General features: G+C 40.0%; 1 protein-coding gene across 2 annotated transcripts in view; it reads right to left on the reverse strand.

Moving 5' to 3' along the window:
* LOC131458505 (voltage-dependent R-type calcium channel subunit alpha-1E-like) overlaps nt 1-17877 on the reverse strand; it is a 40551-nt gene extending 22674 nt beyond the window's left edge. For both annotated transcript variants that reach the window (XM_058627651.1, XM_058627661.1), the window contains exons 1-12: nt 17753-17877; nt 16941-17080; nt 7354-7457; nt 6885-7043; nt 3675-3865; nt 3494-3597; nt 3283-3398; nt 1954-2007; nt 1058-1129; nt 762-971; nt 534-646; nt 43-155 (exon numbers count right to left, since the gene is read on the reverse strand). In XM_058627651.1, coding sequence (XP_058483634.1) covers nt 43-155; nt 534-646; nt 762-971; nt 1058-1129; nt 1954-2007; nt 3283-3398; nt 3494-3597; nt 3675-3865; nt 6885-7043; nt 7354-7457; nt 16941-17080; nt 17753-17845 — 1469 coding nt within the window. In that variant the 5' untranslated portion in view covers nt 17846-17877. The remainder of the gene's footprint in view (nt 1-42; nt 156-533; nt 647-761; nt 972-1057; nt 1130-1953; nt 2008-3282; nt 3399-3493; nt 3598-3674; nt 3866-6884; nt 7044-7353; nt 7458-16940; nt 17081-17752) is intronic.
* Nucleotides 17878-18176: the final 299 nt, after the last annotated feature.

The following is an 18176-nucleotide window of genomic DNA, read 5'->3' on the forward strand; positions in this document are numbered from 1 at the left end:
ATTGATATAGTATGGTCTCAAAATTATAGTTGTCACACTTACTTTGTGATCTTAAAAATCCTCAGAAGTCTCAGAGCCCGAAGAACACTGATACCAAACGACATGCCAGGTCTGAAGAAACCCCAAACCACCTCAAAGATGCTGCCAACAATAACCTGTAAAACATAATTAAAGCACTGGTGGATGTGGCCTTGTGGCCAAATTATGACTAGCACTATCTCATTAACACTGGCTGGAGGATATAATGTTACACCTTGAGCAAAACCACTCAGCTAGGAGGTTGACATCATGTTTTAAGAGGACTCAACCCCATTTTTCACTTTCTTTTGTTGAGCTGTGCTTCATTTTCCCTAACTGTAGGACTAAAATCTTTTTATGCCTCACCAATTCAAACAGCATTGAGATATGATAAGGGCATTTACATCCTTAGAATAAAATAAAAACAGAGAAGAGGAGAAATAATTCAATGATATATCACAAATCCTCACATTCTTATATGAAAGATAACTAGTTTGAGAGATGAAGGACCTCACCCCGCAGTCGAAGCAGTTGAAAGATGAATGAAAGTAGAGCCGGAAACCCAGACCATACATTTTCAAAAACATCTCAGCCAAAAACAGCCCCAGGAAAACGAACTCTGCATAGTCTGGTGGTTGTAAAACAACAAAAAAAGGAGAATGATCAAGGCAGCACTCCATTTATCAGACATGAAATTTTAGCATTAAACCACAGAGAACAATCTAAGAACGTGAAGCACCCACAGAGGAAGATGGTCAGCCAGTCGGGCTGGTTGTGGTGGACGATGGCCACACAGATGGTGTTCAGAGCCACCAGACTGAGCACCATCAGGTAGAAAGTATCTGTCTTCACCATGCGGCGGATGGAGATGCGTAACATGCGCTCTTTGCGACGCATGTAGGCAGCAGGACCGCGGCGGCCGCTGCGGAAGTTCATCCTTGAACGCGACATGTCTGAGAAAAGAGAAAGGTAATAAGGTGTAGTCAAACAAAGATGGAATATACAATAAAGGCAAATCATTTTACATCGATTCACTTACTGTCTATATACTTTGCGTCATCCCCGGGTGCTCCTCTTCTTGCACCGGTCTTCTTACTCCCTCTCTTTAAAACTAAAAAAAATGATGAGCAAAAATAAGTTTCAAAAGAATATACAGTATCTGCAAGTATACGTACAAAAATTATGAAATTAACAGATGCATATGTAATGGAAAATTGTCTTAACTGGTTTAACCCTCAAATACCTTTTTACTTTACCTTTTATAATTTGTGCTTAGATTCAGACAATATCTCTTTTTTGATATCAGTGCCAGTTTGAACCAGCTCTACACAATTGTGTTTCCTTCCTTCAAGGACAGAAGATAAACACACCCTTCGTTGTCTCATAGGACTATAATAGAAAGATGTCTTTACAGACTCCTTGTCATTCTCTCCTACAGACTGCGTACGTTCTGTGTGACAGTTTGTCCTCTTTCACAAATATTAAACTCATAAAAGACAAAGAATTTCCAAAAACACACTGATAAATACAGCTGTCTTAGAAGACTTCAAAAGGTCTCATTTATTATTATACAGATAATTGGCCAAGTTATTGCAAGACTTCTTAGTAACCATTTATTAGCTATTATTATTATGATAATTATTATTGTTTTTTTTGGTCTGTTTCACCATTGAGACTTAATAATATGACATTGATATACCGTACTCTTAAGCATTGTTGCCATGGTTACTTTCAGTTTAATATATTCCATTGTGCACAATAATTCATTGAAAAGTTGTCACATAGATAAGACATTTTATTTGTAGGACTAAAATGTTATTAGATATGTGTGTATTTTCTGTGGTACAACCTCTGCAAAAGGAATTTTAGATACAGTTATAAATAGCAGTGTTACAGATACAGGTGTTAGCTGTAGGTGTGAAGGTGTGAACTCACCATCCAACGGTGATCTCCCTGAATTTTTATTCTCCTCTGCAAGCATCACCTCCTCTGTAATGAAATGGAACTAGAAGTTACTGTATACACAGGCTTAAACTGTGTGTTGTTTTTATTAAGGTCAACATTTTAAATAATCAGACATGATTATTCAGTACACATGTCAATGAAGCTTTTTATTTTTAATTCATATTCGTTTACAAGAGCTGAGGCCAAACTGATGTAAGCACATCATGCTCTGGAGGCCAGTGTGACCTTCTTCACAGAAAGAGCTCTTCTTCTCTCACTATCTATCTTTCTATCTCTCTCCCTTCCCACACTCTCCCACATCTGTGCACATTAACTATGCATGGCTTTCTCACATACATGCATGAAAACACAAAACACATGGAAATGTGAGTGCGCAGATTTACTGTACATGTGCACACATTTAAGTCAGTGAGTCAGTGTCACCTTTTCCTCACCCTCTGCCGATGTGGGAGTCTAGAGATGTAGATTCCCGTGTGTGTGCGTGCGTAGTATCCGTCTCAAAATGTGGAACATAATTGAAAAGATGGATATTTTGGGAAATATGTTCATACACCTTTCTTTGTAGGGTCAGTACAGAATCCGTTACCACAAAAAGCTTAGCATAAAGACTAAAACCTAACCTGGCTCTGTCCACATTGTGTATTAAAGCTGCAGTTTGTACATTTTGATGGTGTTTTTGATTAGTGTTATGATTCTGCCTCTGTTCGGTCTTCATGAACAGAAAGGATGTAACGTTATTTGTATCCTCCATCTGAAAACTGGCTCTGTCAAGCAATACTATCAGACCTATCTGAGGGAGCATTTGTGTGTATGCACCAGCAGCGCAGGAACAGGCAGGGACACAAAGTACACACAGTGAGTTTAGGGACACACGGTGATGTAGTGGCTGGTCTGACCAAGGGGCTTTCTGCATGTAGTTTGCATGTTCTGCCTGTGTGCACATAAGTTTTCTCCTGGTTTCTCCCACAGTCTAAAAACATGTAAAAGTTAATTGGACCCTGTGTCAGTTGGGATTGGCTCCAGTGGCTCCCACAATCCTCATTTGGAGGATAAAGCGGTAGACAATGAATGAATGAATGAATGAGTTTACTAAAATATAATCACAAGTTATATAATATTATAACTTGTGATTGGATGAAGAACAGATCACTCTTTACGACATATTCACAGAATATTCTGAAGGGGTTAACAGTCTTTGTTCTAGTCACTGTAAATAACAAATCCTGCCTGTATATATCTGCATGCAGCTAAAAAATAAGTTTGTCTCTAAATATGTAAAAATGTTCTGCTGCCCAGTACCTGCCCTGTCTATCCAGGCACGGTAGCCGTTCAGTTCTCTTTCCACTTGCTGTTGGCGGCGAAGCTTCATGAAGGCCCGCCGGTTTTCCACCCTCTCTCTCTCCTTGGCAAATTCTCTGAAGACGAGAGCATGAAAATAGATTTTGTTTTCCAGAAAACAGGACGAAACATACAGCATATACGTACATAATATGGGAAAAGTGTTACTCACCCAGACAAGACTCCCAACACCAGGTTCAGGACAAAGAATGAGCCAATGATGATGAGAGGAATAAAGTATATCCAGTTCCATGTGGCACCCAAGGCATCATTGGTCTGGAATCCACAACAATCACTAATTGATTATAGTAATCAGTGTGATTTTGTTGTTGTGTTGAATAGTTAATGCTCACATTGTAAAGAACAGCTGTCCATCCCTCCATGGTGATACACTGGAAGACCGTGAGCACAGCGAACAGGATGTTGTCAAACTGCGTGATGCCGTCATTGGGCCCGATCCAAGTGTCGTTGCAGTCGTACCTCTCCGGACACTTCCTCACTCCACATGCAAAAGCCAGTTCTGACGAGTCAACAGTCTCATTTTCTACAAAAAGAAAGAGGCATGTAGTAAATGTTACAGTCTTCTGGTGATGTACTGTATGCTTAATATCGAGACTAATGTGTATTACTCTGGGTGCCAAGGTTCACCGCCAATGACTGACCCATCCCATTCCATATTAATTAAATCAGCTCCATACGCAGAATCTACACTACAAGCTGCCATGCTGTATGTGGTATACATTAACTCCTCACACCCCAGTTATTTCCTGTCTAATCAAACCATCTGGTATCAATCACAACACAAATATCAATCCCAAACGTTGAATCCTTAAAGGAATCAGACATTTTGGAGAAATACACTTATTTGCTTTACCTTGTGAGACTAAGATGAGAAAAGTGATATACTGTAAGTGTCATTTCAAATAGGAAGCTAATGCGATCTTGTTTGATTAAAACTTAACATGTTTGGTGAAAACCAAAAGTCAACAGTGTGCCTTTGACAGGATTTCATTAACCCTAAGTGCCAACGTGGCACGGATCCGTGCCGCAGGTGGTAAATTGCCCCTTTGTCTATCCTGGAAAGAATTTTCTGTCTTCTGTCATTTTCTGCAGCATAAATGCTCTGTGTTCTAAGGGTTAATAACCAAAGAACCAAAGTATCCAGTGGGTGGATCGTGTTGCCTTGGTACAGAGCCAGGTGCTAAGCAAAGCCAACCTTCTGCTGTCGTATTTTCAATGTATGTATTCACATGTGAGTGAGAGGATTCCTGTCAGTGCACAGAATTATTGTCTGTGTTTGTTATGCACTTGTCCATTCTGTATTGGATGAAATGACATATTTAAAGCCTCCACCACTTCACATAACATATCTTACATTCTTAAATTTTTGAGCTTTACTCTACAGACTAATGTATATGTGGTTAGTAAGTTGGGGCTAAGTCATACTCTACATGTCCATGTGTGTGCAGAACTTTTCTAGAGTCCAGTTGGTGGTGAGCACTTTTTTTTTCCTTTGGTCACAAGAGACAACAAAGACAACGCTTACCACTGAAACTTGCTCGAGGTTATATAAGGAAACCTGCCAGTAACCCACACATGTACAAGTCAGCGCTCAAAGAATATGTGGATACACAAATGTGGGCAACTTCCTGGTGAGAAATCTCCACTTGTCATCACCCCCTGGGTTTTTACTTCTTTGTTTCTGGTTTTCCTCTTTTATTTTGAAGTTTCTCCTTGTGTGTACGTTGTTAAGTTTCACTTCCTGTCCTGTCTTCCCTCCTAATGTGTTTCACCTGTGTCTCATTAGTTGCACCTGTGCTTGATTGGCCCTGCCTCTCCCCAGTGTCTTCAAGGTATTTTTTTCTGTTTGTGTTTTTTTGTTAGTTTGTTAACTTTTGCACACTTTTTCAACCTGCATTTGGGTCCCTAATTTTTTGTAAAACATAACACCACTACTGAAATGAAGTATAAGATTGAGATAGTGGATGCGTGAAATGCTAGACTGTCGTTGAAGTATGAACAAAACCATGGAATTACAAAGGGCTCTCCACGGACACGGAATGTGGTAAGTTTAATTAGGATCCCCTTATTAACTACTGCATTGCAGCTACTATTCTCTATTGGGGCTACAAAAAAACACTATATTATTCAATGATCACAGATAAGACAACACACACAAACTACTTGTAATTAATGTAGAATAATTAGTTAGAATTCATTGATTGACTTTGATCTTCATGTAAAATGTCTTTTAACTGCATGTCTGGTGGCATATTAGTGTCTGTCAATGATATTTCTGATAAGTGCAAGTCATTTCTTCCATATGATCTTAAAGCACAGCATAGAACAATGCACATTGTAAAATCTCTAGTTCTGTGATCTTGTCTTGTGTAACAGCAAAACTGCTGGGGCAAAAGCCAATATGTGATAGTATTAAAGCCTGAATTACTATTGTAATAGATTTTTTAGTCTGAAAACTCTTTCAACTTTCCATCTTAACAATGATTTTAAGATGGGAAGGTGGAGATGTTGGTGAAGGCTCTCAGTCATCCATGTCATACTGTTTTTCAGTTGTTAGCTGTGGGCAACTGGACTTGTTTGAGTTAAGTTGAATACGTTTCACCTTTCATCCAAGAGGCTTCTTCAGTTCTGACTAACTAGTGGCTGATACCGGTCTAGAGAGTCGTTAAGTTGAACAATGCAGATCGTTCACCTCTCGTAGTTTCAGGTTGTTGGTTTCACCTACTATTTTGTGGGTGTTGGTCTTAACTGCTGTGTTTGCTTGTTGATTCTTTTTGGAAGAGAGCTCAGGACAGCATTGCATGTGGCTGATAGTTGGTGTCTTAGTCCACCTCCTCTGTCGAGTGATGGTTTCTCCAGGTTAACAAAGATGGCTTCCCTTCACTCCTCTTTCAAACAATCTGTCTTCCCTGGCCAGAATGTGAACATTCTTATCCTCAAAAGAGTGGCCCTTTTCCTTAAGATGTAGGTGGATGGATTGTTTTTCTGTACCCACAGTTATTCTAAGTTTCAGTTATAAGATAAGAGCATAATTTCCAGTCCTAACTAGTCCTAACATTTGTAAAACAAATGTGGTGCAGTTGAACCTGAACAGGTTGTAAACACAGATTTGATGTAAAGAGAACAAAGGAGTGTAATAATCTGAAGGGGATCCTTTAAACTTTAAAGATTTTGGGGGACCTTAACAGAAATCTGGTATTTCAGCTTTACATGCTGTCAACTTATTCAGGTTTTGAATCACAATCCATCTTCCTGTTGTTCCGGGGCGACGGCAGTAAATACCATGGCGTGGCATGTGATTACAGAGTAGTTGTTGACTAATTAAGCCAGGAGCAACTCTAATGATACATCTGAGCTCACAGCTGCTGTAAACTGTGGAAGGTTTCACTTCCTCAAAGACAAACATTTACCCCTTCTGTTTGAGATCATATATTTGATGTAGCTGAAGGCAAATCAGTTATGGTAGGTATGCTTTATGTCTGGTTGATGGTCTGCCCTCGCGTTACAAGAGGAAGAGACTGTTGTGTGGCTGTGGATCGTACCGAGAATGTCGGCAGACGGCAGGCAGGTGTGGTGAAGCTTCCCGCTGTAGAACTCCAGACCAATGATGGCAAACATGAGGATGGCGAAGAACAACAAAAGGCCAATCTGGAGCAGTGGGATCATGGCTTTCATGATGGACTTCAGCACAATCTGGAGGCCTATAAAAGATGCCCCGTTAAAGACTTACAAAACAATAACATGATCAAATTCTTGACTATCCATTTCTGGTTCAAAGGTCCTGAGATGATCATGATGATTAACAACAACGAAGCGACACTGTGTCTGAACATTGTGGGAACACAGAGTAAATAGGGCCTTTTTACATCACTGACTCATTTGAAATGCCAGCACTGATGACGAGGGAAAACATCTAAATATAAGGAGGAGAATGACTAATGGTTGTGTGCCGCAATATATCAGTTTGTTTGACCTTGACGGTGCCACACAAGAGGACAGTATATGACTCACTGGGGATCCCAGAGACAAGTTTGAGAGGTCTCAGCACTCGAACAGCCCTCAGCGTCCGAAGGTCAACTGGGATGTTCATGTGGGCACCAGCAGTGGCCAGGATCCTGGTGGAGAACAAACACACAAACACATACAGTACAGCGTAGTTGATTTTAGGTTTGACACTGTGATGCGAAAAGAAAAAGACATAGAGAAAATGCATCAGGGACATGTAAAATAGGCTAAACCTGGTGCAAAGCCTCTTCTTCTATATGCTTTGTAAATTAAATCACAAACACAGGAGAAATGATGCAACTCAAGTACAGTTGTGGGGAAGAATTGTTATTTTTATTTAATTTTGAGAGCCAGCGTTTACTATCCAGAAGAAGATACAGTAGTTGATACCAACCAAAGATTTCGCCATAGACGTCTGTGTAATATGCTATTAATTTCCATACAATACTGTGCAATGTGAGGGTCTGTGCAATACTGAGATTAGTTATGTTATTTCTTTCCTATTTAATGTAACTGTGTGGTATTTGACTGTGATGTATGCAGCGTTATACCCCAAAACACCCAAACCAAATTTCCCCATGGGGACAATAAAGTGTATTCTATCATATAATTATAACGTGATCACAGTCAGTTGTGCACCCAGTATGCAGCACGACATACTGTATTTATGTAGTACACCAGACTTACATGGTGAGAGACTAAGAATGCACAGTGAATTCACCTGGCAGGCATCTCTACTCACATCTGCCCACGCTCATATTGATGTCCCTCCACCTACACACAAACCCTGAAAAACAGCATCCGGATCAACCAACAAACAATCGCTTATACCAACGATCACCAGAAATCCCATTTCAATGTTTCTTACAGCAACGGCGAAAACATAATTGTGTTATTTCTGCTCAAGCAAGGATAACAAAACTCAAGTGTGACACAATAATTCCCCATAAAAGAGACAAATTTCATTTACATTTTTCCATCGAAATAAGCCAAGTCAATTTGGTGACCCACACTACTAATGCTTTCACCGATGAGAGGGTCAGCATCCACAGCCGTGTAATGTTTGAAGTGATCTGTAAAAATGATCCTGAAAGTCAAAATTAGGTTCCACCTCTCTCCCTCTTTTACATGCACAGCGCTATGAAATATACAAACTCATAAAATCTTTGGATGGCATTGGGAAGTGTGAGTGTGTGTGTGTGTGTGTGTGTGTGAGCGGGGAGGTATTAAGCACACGGCAGAAACTCAAGTGTGAGCCCACGCAGAATCTCTCCTGAAAGCAGTGGGAGGGAGCGAGGCAAAGAGAGCGAGTGAATGAGTGAGGTCATATTCAAGCAGATTCATGCAGATAAACCTGAAAAATGCTGTTCAAAGTGCTGAAAGCTCAGCGTCCAATGCGACATGTTCACGTCTTGCTTCTGCACACAGGCGACCGCAGATGCAGAGGTGGAGCAGCATAACATCAAAGTAAATGATGTGAAATAATACATACTAATGAACACAGACAAAGCATTTAGTTATTCTGTGGCAGTGAGTGATTCTTTTCCTGTTCCACCTCCTCCCTCTCCTGCCACAGTGATTGCAGGCCACTCCCAGATGACACGTTACACCTGTTCCTCATTATCTCAGCTCAGTATAAAGGCTCCACTCACCAGATGTACTTGTTAGTTGACATGCAAGCCTCCTAGCATTCTGTCTCCTTGGGTTCTCTAGCAGTTTACCTTCTTAGTTATTTGTTCTTTCTTAAATCCTGTCATTCTGAAACGTTTGCCTTGTCTGACTGACTCCTGATTTGCCACAGTAATCAGTTGATTTTTGCCCTTTTATATACTTTTTTAGGGCAAAGGAGTAAAGGCTAGTGATGGTGAGATGAAGCCTCATGAGGCATTGAACCACTTGAGCCAATTGGTTCGAGAAAGGGTTCATTTCTCGAAGCTTCATGTGCACACGAAACCACCTACTGGCCAAGTGTATAATCACAGGCAGCTGTATCTGAACCACATAATGTGTGATGAATTGAATTGTTGTGTCTGTTTAGAAATGACTATGAATTACAAAAAATGTATGACCAAATAATTTCTGTTTAATACATTGTTTGAATGTATTGTGTGTGTATATCTTCCCAAAATGGTAATATCATAATATGGCAGGTTGTGCAATGTTTTTTCTGAAAATGGCATCGGCGTAATCAGGCAGAGGACAATGAAAGTGCTTGTGGAACTAGGAAAAGGGCACAGATTATGCTTGTGTAACTTGGACAATGATGAGCCTCGCTGGCTCCATCCTATATCACCTATCCTACTCTCCTCACTCTCCTAAATCTCTCTCTCTCCCTCTCTCCCTAAACTCTCCAAACTATCTCCAAACTATATAAACGCTATCCAAACTGTAGTATCCAAACTCTCCAAACTATCCAAACTCTCAACTGACCGCAACTCTCCTTCAAAAACATTTTGAATGGAGCCTGAGGGGTCTATATAGCTGTAAAACCTCGCGCAAAATCTGAACCACTTCACGAAGCAATCACGTGGTACAGCCGGGCAGCGAGGCTTCGGACGTCATCATTTTTGGCTCCTCCCCTAAATGAAGCAAGCCTCGATACGCGCATCGCGGAAACGCCCCCTCCCCTACTCGGCACACGCTTCGAAGCCTCGAAACGGAACGTCACATCACTAGTAAAGGCTCTTTCACCATGTGTCCTGAGTCTTTTCTAATAAGTGACTGAGGGAAAGACTGACTGTCAGACAAAGAGATGACAGAGTGGAGGCGCGGCAGTGACAGTCTGTGGAAATGCTCTTAAAATCAAACACACTAACAAAAACTCAAGTCGGCACTTTGAGCACAAGAATTCATTGGGGGCTCCGTCAACATGAAAGAAAATATACTGTCTGCTTGTGGAAGGGCATGAATCATCCTTAAACACATTGTGATAGTTTTCTCCAGTTCTCCAGCATAGATGCCATATGCACTATAAAATAAATATAATTAATTCCTAAATAATAGGCTGGCAAGTTTACAGAGGCATTTCGGGAACAAAACCTTCCACTGGGCAATTTTGACAGCAGTAAGAACATGCAGTGACCATAAATAAAGATAAAGACCATAAAGGATATCCTAAACTATAAAGAGTTACAACTATACATCAAAACAGTAAGATTTAGTAAGGATTAGACAAATATTATAAGAAATGCATATAATGCTAAAGTCACATGCCAATACCATAGAGTGGGTGGTTATATGAGGTTCTACAGGGTTCAATGTAAACCTGCAGTAACTTCATATCAAATTCAGTCATTTTTGTAAATTTTGAGTGCAAATGTAGAGCAAATACACAGTTTTAATGATAAAACCTGATTAAAGGGCAGTTTCACCCATTTTTTCCCAAATGAAGAATAAACTTAAAATCATTACGATGCTGCTGTGTTTGTTTAATTCACATATTTTTTTCAGATCTTTTACTCATAAAACTGGACAGAAACGCACTAAAAAGCAGAGTAGGGCTTCTATTTTCTTTGAAGGAAGTGACTTTGACGTTGACTTTTTGTCAATCCTAACTTCCTCTGTTGCGTGAATGAGACATGTATCTCAGTTCCACTGTCTGATGACCGAATAACACATTTATCTCTGGAAATTAGTATAAAAAAAAGAAAGAAAGAAAAGGTATATTTTTTGGGTGAAGTGGCCCTTTAAGTAAAGCATGACATTGAGTCAGAAATAGTCTTAACATAGAGCGTTTTCATATCTTTATCGCCTCTAAATATGCATATTTCCCTTTTGATTATTCTTGTTTTATTATTATTTAAAAGAAACTGCCTCGTGTGAATCATTCCGTCTAGCTACATTTGCCATGCCGTGTTTATCCACATTATGCCAAACACCTGACAAATAATCCAGTTTTGTGGGAGTAAAATGTAATTTTAAAGAATTCCTCCTGACAGGCAGAAAAATATAACAAGCCCATAGCAATACTGTTATCATCACTTCAGCACAGCTATTAGTAAAATAACTAAACAAACATTATGAAATAACTGCACATAGTGTCACTCTTCTGATTAAACTCTGTAACAATCTAGCCCGGATTTGATGCTCATAGTGACTCTCATCTCTTCCTCGTTGGCTTTTTAAGTGAAGCACTGTTGCACAGTATTGTGCCAAACTGGCTGAGGAGAGGGTGAATTCATTACATGCATCGAATGCAGCCTCTCCCACACACCTCCACCTACACAAAGAACACCACGAAAAACTACAGTAATCAGCAGCATCACATTGCTCACATTTCAGCACCCGCTCTGCATATGGTAATACATGGCTAAATCAACATCAACATAACGCATTAACAAATTAATGCCTTTGACTTAAATTGAGAAAAACACTAACAATGCATCTAATGGGCGCATCAATAATGTTCTGGTGATTTGGGACTGCAGAAAAAGGCATTTGCTCATTAGAATAAATGGCTGGTTGTATGTTTTCCCAAAGAAAACCCACCTGGGACCATGGGCTATTGTTTATTCCACTCAATTATACAAGCAAAGTGAAGCTAGTAAAACTGCAGCTGTCCTCCAAGCACAAAAACACTGTTGTGATGAGATTTTGTTCATATCTTAGTTCCTGAAGTCGATGAAACGTTTGGAAAATTGCATTTGTAATTTAACTATCAGTTTTGTTGGTTTGGTGCTTATCATTTCCAATGGGGTTTCCATGCAATCAAAGGAGATGAAACTACAATCCCAGCGGAAGCAACACACTATCTCACAGTTAAACACACAGTTGGAGTAAGAAATGGGAAAAGTTTGCAAATGACTGAGGCTCAAACTTCCAGGGCCACCATGCCATCCCTCTGCAGCCCTTTCTGGGCTTTCATTTGTCGCCACGGTTCAAACGCAGCACCACATCGGTGCTCACTCTGGTCTTGCATCGCTCTGCATAAGCCTTTTTTTCTTGGCAGTAGCTTTCCCAAAAAATGTTGTTCGTTTGCAACCAACACCTGCTGTTGGGACTTTTTCTGCCATAACTTTGCTGCAACTGTCTCGTTGGATTTAGCAAGCTAGCATAAGCTGTGGTGTTTTCTTATGAGCATGCAGGATTACTGCATGAAGAAGAGTACACAATCTAATTATTTAATTTGCACCGTTCAAAATGATTGGATGGTGTTTGTACAGGCCTGACTGACATTTTTTACTTTTTTTGTGACAATGCATTAATTAATTGGTTACAATCATGTCGTGAGGGCAATTTTAAGCAATACAGTAAAAAATGCTCCAGAAAACGATCTCATGCCCTATCTTTAGGACCATCTATCACAATAGCACTATGTTAATCAGCTTTTAGGAAACAGCCAGGCTATTAATCCCATCCAGCTATGTAGCTTCCATACTCTTCACTCTAAGCTTGGTCACTTTCATAGTCAGCTGATGAGTGTTCTTTGATTTCTGACGGTACATTTGTGAGTCAAGTGGCAAAGTGGCAAAGTTATTTTGTCAATAGTTAGCTCACATGGTACATGTACTGTTGTATGTACACAAAATGTAGGACTTCATATATACTAGGACTGTGTTGTTAGAGTCAAGCATACAGTAGGAGGAGGTGTAACAGTTGTCTAATGTGCAGTGTTTGTGCACAGTACTTGAAGGTGATTTTCATGCAATAAAGAATGCAGAGGAGGCGCGACACTTCTGTAAAATGTTTTTTTTTTTTACCTCATGGCCACTTAAAGTTAATCTGGCCGCAGCCACATTCACATTTAATGTTACAGACATTGGCATCTTTGTGCCAGATGGCAAATGAATCACTCCCGACTCCCACCCAGTTGTATTATTCATTCTGTCTAAAGAGCAACCATTTTAGTAAAGTATCACACTTTGCAGAGGGACAGCGCACTGACTGAGGCGAAAAGGGAAAGGTGACATCCTTCACGCAACATGGGAAACTAACACACACGCACACACACATGCAGAGACTGAGCGGGCACAGCTGGGTTCAGCCATATCTAACAACATGAGGGCAACAGGATCTCCAGCAGTAACATGTGCCTTATTAATGGAATAACGAGTACACACTCATGCTCAAGTCATTTGAGAGACATTTTATTGCCAGTCAAAGCGTCAGATCCACCTGTATCAATCTGTTTGCCCCGGGATATAATTGACCATTTTAGGAATCCCACTAATTACTTTAGTTTGTGGATGAGTTGTTCTAGCAGGGGTCTTTTTTGCTACACACTCTTAACTCAGATTAAGAATTTTAATTGAGCTCAGTGTCCCAGCAGATTTGCTGTTAGCGATTCATTAATATGATATGGAACGAATGCCGCCAGCGCTGGCCCAGTGGCCTCGATTTCATTCCCAACTGGCCCCGATGACACATATGTGTTTTCTTTTAAGTCTGACTTACTTGTACTGAGCCACCAAGTGAGAGGGAGTCTGTCTATCTGTCTGTCTGTCTGTGTGTGTGTTTGTATGTGTGTGTGTGTGTGTGAGAGAGAGAGAGAGAGAGGGTAGGAGAGATTGGGAAAGTAACATATGTGTGACCAGAAAATATGTCAGATTGAAGGCAGGAAACCAGGTCATCAGTTACCATTTCCAGCTGTGGCTGGAATTGGGTGAGTTGATCTTTGGGCTGCACGGTGACGACTTTTAGTGCATTTTTATAAAAGTCAGTGACAAGACTGATGTAGAAAGACTTCAAGTTTCAACAGCTGAGCTTAGAGAAGCAACAGAAAAGCCACATTTTGAGTTTAGGTGCACACATTGTCAATGCCTGGTCTTTCATTATTAACCACTGACATACACACTTTAAAATATTTACCAATGTCTTTTTGTGCTAAATGTGCATGAATTAACGACTACAACGCAAGCCACAGCTAACCAGCAATTAGCTCTGTGGACTTCATCAAAAATGTTGCCCTACTTTCCATTAACATCCAGTGTATAATATTTACTTTGGCTAACATTGAATATTCTTCCCCTTAGGTATATTTATATACCTATGGGTAGTACCTAAGTGTATGATAACTTTTATATTTACTTTTGAGGGCTACTTGTTGCTACAGCAGCCTGAACTGCACAAACCAGCCCAAGCTTGGATTTCACATTTTGAAATGGAAGCTAATTATGCAAACAAGGAGGGCTGACATATTTTCTGGTATGCAAAGGCCACCATAGTTCTTTGACACTTGAGCAATCTGCAGTCACACATTTTTAGATGTCACTAATCCTTGCACAGAGGACATTCTCTGTCAATGACTAACCTTTTTTATAGGGACAGTGATTGGGTTGTTTCATGAAATTTGATTGACTGACAAAATGTTTTACAGGTTGCATCCTGGAGATGTTTCCTGAATAATTCTGTTTTTGTGGAAATTTAGTGGTGATCTGGGAACAGCAAAGCTGCTCAGCGTGTAGTGCGGCTTTTAAGTGTGTGTCCTTTTTTATGTAACAGGCAAATCGAGAAAGTGCAAGACAGAAAGAAAAATAAGAGAAATACAGATTGAGGGAAAGATGTGGGTGTCAGGTTAAAATGAGATGTCAACATGCCAACAGCAATCTTCCGGAATACTGAAAACTGTGCATGTAGCCAAACAGCACACCAGCGTTCAGCAATCCATAACTTATGCATAAACAATCCACTTAATCTAATCTCACAGGGAACAAAAGAACAAAACATTTATTTCTTTCCCCATTATTTACTCCATCTCTTCACCCCTCCCTGTTTCCTGTCTTTCTCTTTACCATGCGTCCATTCTCTCTTTGCATAACATCTCTCGCGCTGCATTCACATTTAACTCACAGAGGTCCTGGAGGCGAACTGAGGCAGGTTTTAGACACAACTGCCAATCCACTTATCCACCCACCTATTACTGACTGCAGAGCCTGACTGTGCCATGGAAACACACATTTTCCTGCATTTATGTTTTCTCTGCCCGTGCATACACGCGGCGTGTAAATGCACACGCTCGTATTGAAGGGAATCACATCAGTGTATCAACAATAACGACCACCCGGCAAGGTCAGCCATCGCTAACCATGTTTCAATAATGTCAGACATGAGGTAGAACACGCAGGAAATAAAAATCCTCTCCACTGCATGCATGGAGGAATACTGATAAGCGTCGACACAAGGAGAGTCGCATGCATGAATGCACCAACATAACTTGACAATCAGTGTCTGAAATTAATCATTTGGTTCACTGGTCACAGCCTGGTAAAGTGAAAATGAAAACTGTCTAATTGCTGAACATTCATTTAAAACTTTTGCTTTTTACAGTCATACAGTCAGTCAAGTTTGTAATTCATCACGGAGTTCAACCATATTCAAAATGAAAATAGGACTATTGGAGGCATGCGTCACATACACATACACATTCACACTGTTTTATATTAAAAGCCTATTTTGCTGACCTTTTGACTACAGCTAACAACTTATATTTCTCATGTGGGCAGTGTGACACTGTTACCAAAAGGCTGACAGTACTTATTTATTTTTGTGGTCAACAAATAGTATAATGAATCCATCCTGCTAATGAGCCTCTGAGCCACAGAGCTCGGTTGTTGTCCAAAAACACATTAAAAGCAAACTAATGAGCCACATTGTTGTACTGGGTGACATGTCCCTTCCTTATCTTGAGCATGAGCACCGTGGTTTATTTTTGACTCGGTGCCATGCGCTGCACACCGTAGAACACAACCAGAGTGCCATCTGTGTATTAGCCCGTGCTTGAAAATAGTCTGACTATTTGTCCTGCTTGCTGGACATTGATGGTAATCACAGTTCAATAACAGAGCTTAAGGTGAAACAACATTGCATTTAACATTTAACATTTAAGTCATTTATTTTGGCCTCTACCAACTCCAGTGAGGAATATCTGGCTCTTAAACTTCTAAATACATCACTATGTTCGCCTGCAAGTCTTTAACTGTGTCTGTCAGTGGTTTGAGGCTGTGCAGGTATAGTGAACTTTTTTTTTTCTATGTCATTATTCACATCTGTGCATTTCCAACTGAAAAAGAAACGGACGTCTATTAATAAACATCAAGACAAATAGGACAATAAATTGGAGAAAAGCGTTTACCCTTTACCGGGCAAGGAATAGGAGTATCTTAGAATCAGGTGGATTTTCACCCAGCCAATCAGCAGAGATTGTGACATTTGGGCCAACACTACTCTTGTAAGCTCAATTATGATTAAGCTACTTCTGACAAATGTAATATCAAAACTGTGGAGAAATAAGGTGCTAGAACTCAAACTCCTGGCGTTATGGAAATGTATCAAGTCATTGGTTTTCATTATGGAATTAAAAATTATATTACTTCTGGTAATATAATTATATTTTTCCATAAGTGACTGATCCTGGTTGAGGTGGATTTCATTTACATTAATTAACTGATCTACTGGGTATCTGGGTACTAGGTCTATCAATCGCAAATGATCAAAAATTATTCAGAAATTATATGATGGACTGTTCTCAAGAAACGCCAACTCATTTCTAGTTTCGGCTAAAAACGTAATAGATGTTAAGGTGTCATATTACAGTTTTCAGACACACACACACAACCAGTGGACTGTTGTTATGGAGACTGGCAGATGTCACTCACCCACTAAGCACAACTATAAAGTCCATGACATTCCAGCCGTTCCTCAGGTAAGAACCTTTATGGAGAACAAAACCAAGAGCCAACAGCTTGATCCCCGCCTCAAAGCAGAAGATCCCAATAAAGTATGGCTCTGTCTTCTCCTGTGGGGAATAATAGAGCACAAGGAAATGTATGAGTAATAATAAAGCAACAGGTTGTCAGCATCTCAAGGCTTCGAAACAGGACTTTGTTTTACAATTGGAGGACTACCTTAATTTTTATATAGTCTATGCTCTGTAGGGACAAGAAGCTGAAGTGAGCAAACTATTATAAAGGGCCTATATAATATCTCACTATTGGGTTTTTTTTCTCCATAAAATTCAATATTTGCAGACCATCATAAATCAGGACCAACAGGTGCATTGCAAGAGATTTTTGGTTGTCACCAAATAAACTTACAGAATCTTATGATTTTTGTGTGCATATATTTAAAAATGCATGTTTATCCTCATCTTATCTTATTTGTTTTCAATATCATGCATGAAATTACTTCCATTATCTCTTGCACACATTCACTCTTGTCACAGTTTAACTTGGGTCTTGATAGTCATTTTTATGTCCCTAAATAAACAGTTGGGGGAGGGGAAACCGGTAAACATTAAATTCCTTATCCGAATCGTCATGGCTGCGTGTACAGCAGGGGTGAAAAACACATAGACCCAATGTCATAGCAGGTTATATATGAGGGGAAACAGTGATGGAAGACATATTTAATGAGGTCATTTCTCTGGAACATGTGCTGTGAGTTAACAAAGCCCAGATTATGTCCTCACCAGTCTTTTTGCCATGGGGGTCTTGTCCTCTCCGGGGAGGTGCTGCTCCAGCGCCAGGACGACACAGTTGGCGGTGATGGTGGCCAGGATCATGTACTCAAATGGTGTAAAGACCACAAAGTTAAGGAGGTTTCTTTCATCAGAACACAAGTGGCACGTAAATCAAACAAATAAGGATGAACTGTGACGGCGACAGTATCTCAAAAATCAAGACAATATACCATGCATGGATACATGCAGTAGTTCTATATGCTATAACATGCATACAAGATATTTATGTCCAACACAGTAAATGTATTTTATGTACATATACTGCATATCTATGACTATTTTAAAATAAATGTGTCTGTGGTGCAGTGGGCGGGGGAAAAAAAAGTCTAAATGCATGGATGATTGTATGACAAATGACTTGTAGCATGGCTTG

The sequence above is a fragment of the Solea solea genome, chromosome 1, assembly GCF_958295425.1.
Source record: "Solea solea chromosome 1, fSolSol10.1, whole genome shotgun sequence".
Taxonomy (NCBI): domain Eukaryota; kingdom Metazoa; phylum Chordata; class Actinopteri; order Pleuronectiformes; family Soleidae; genus Solea; species Solea solea.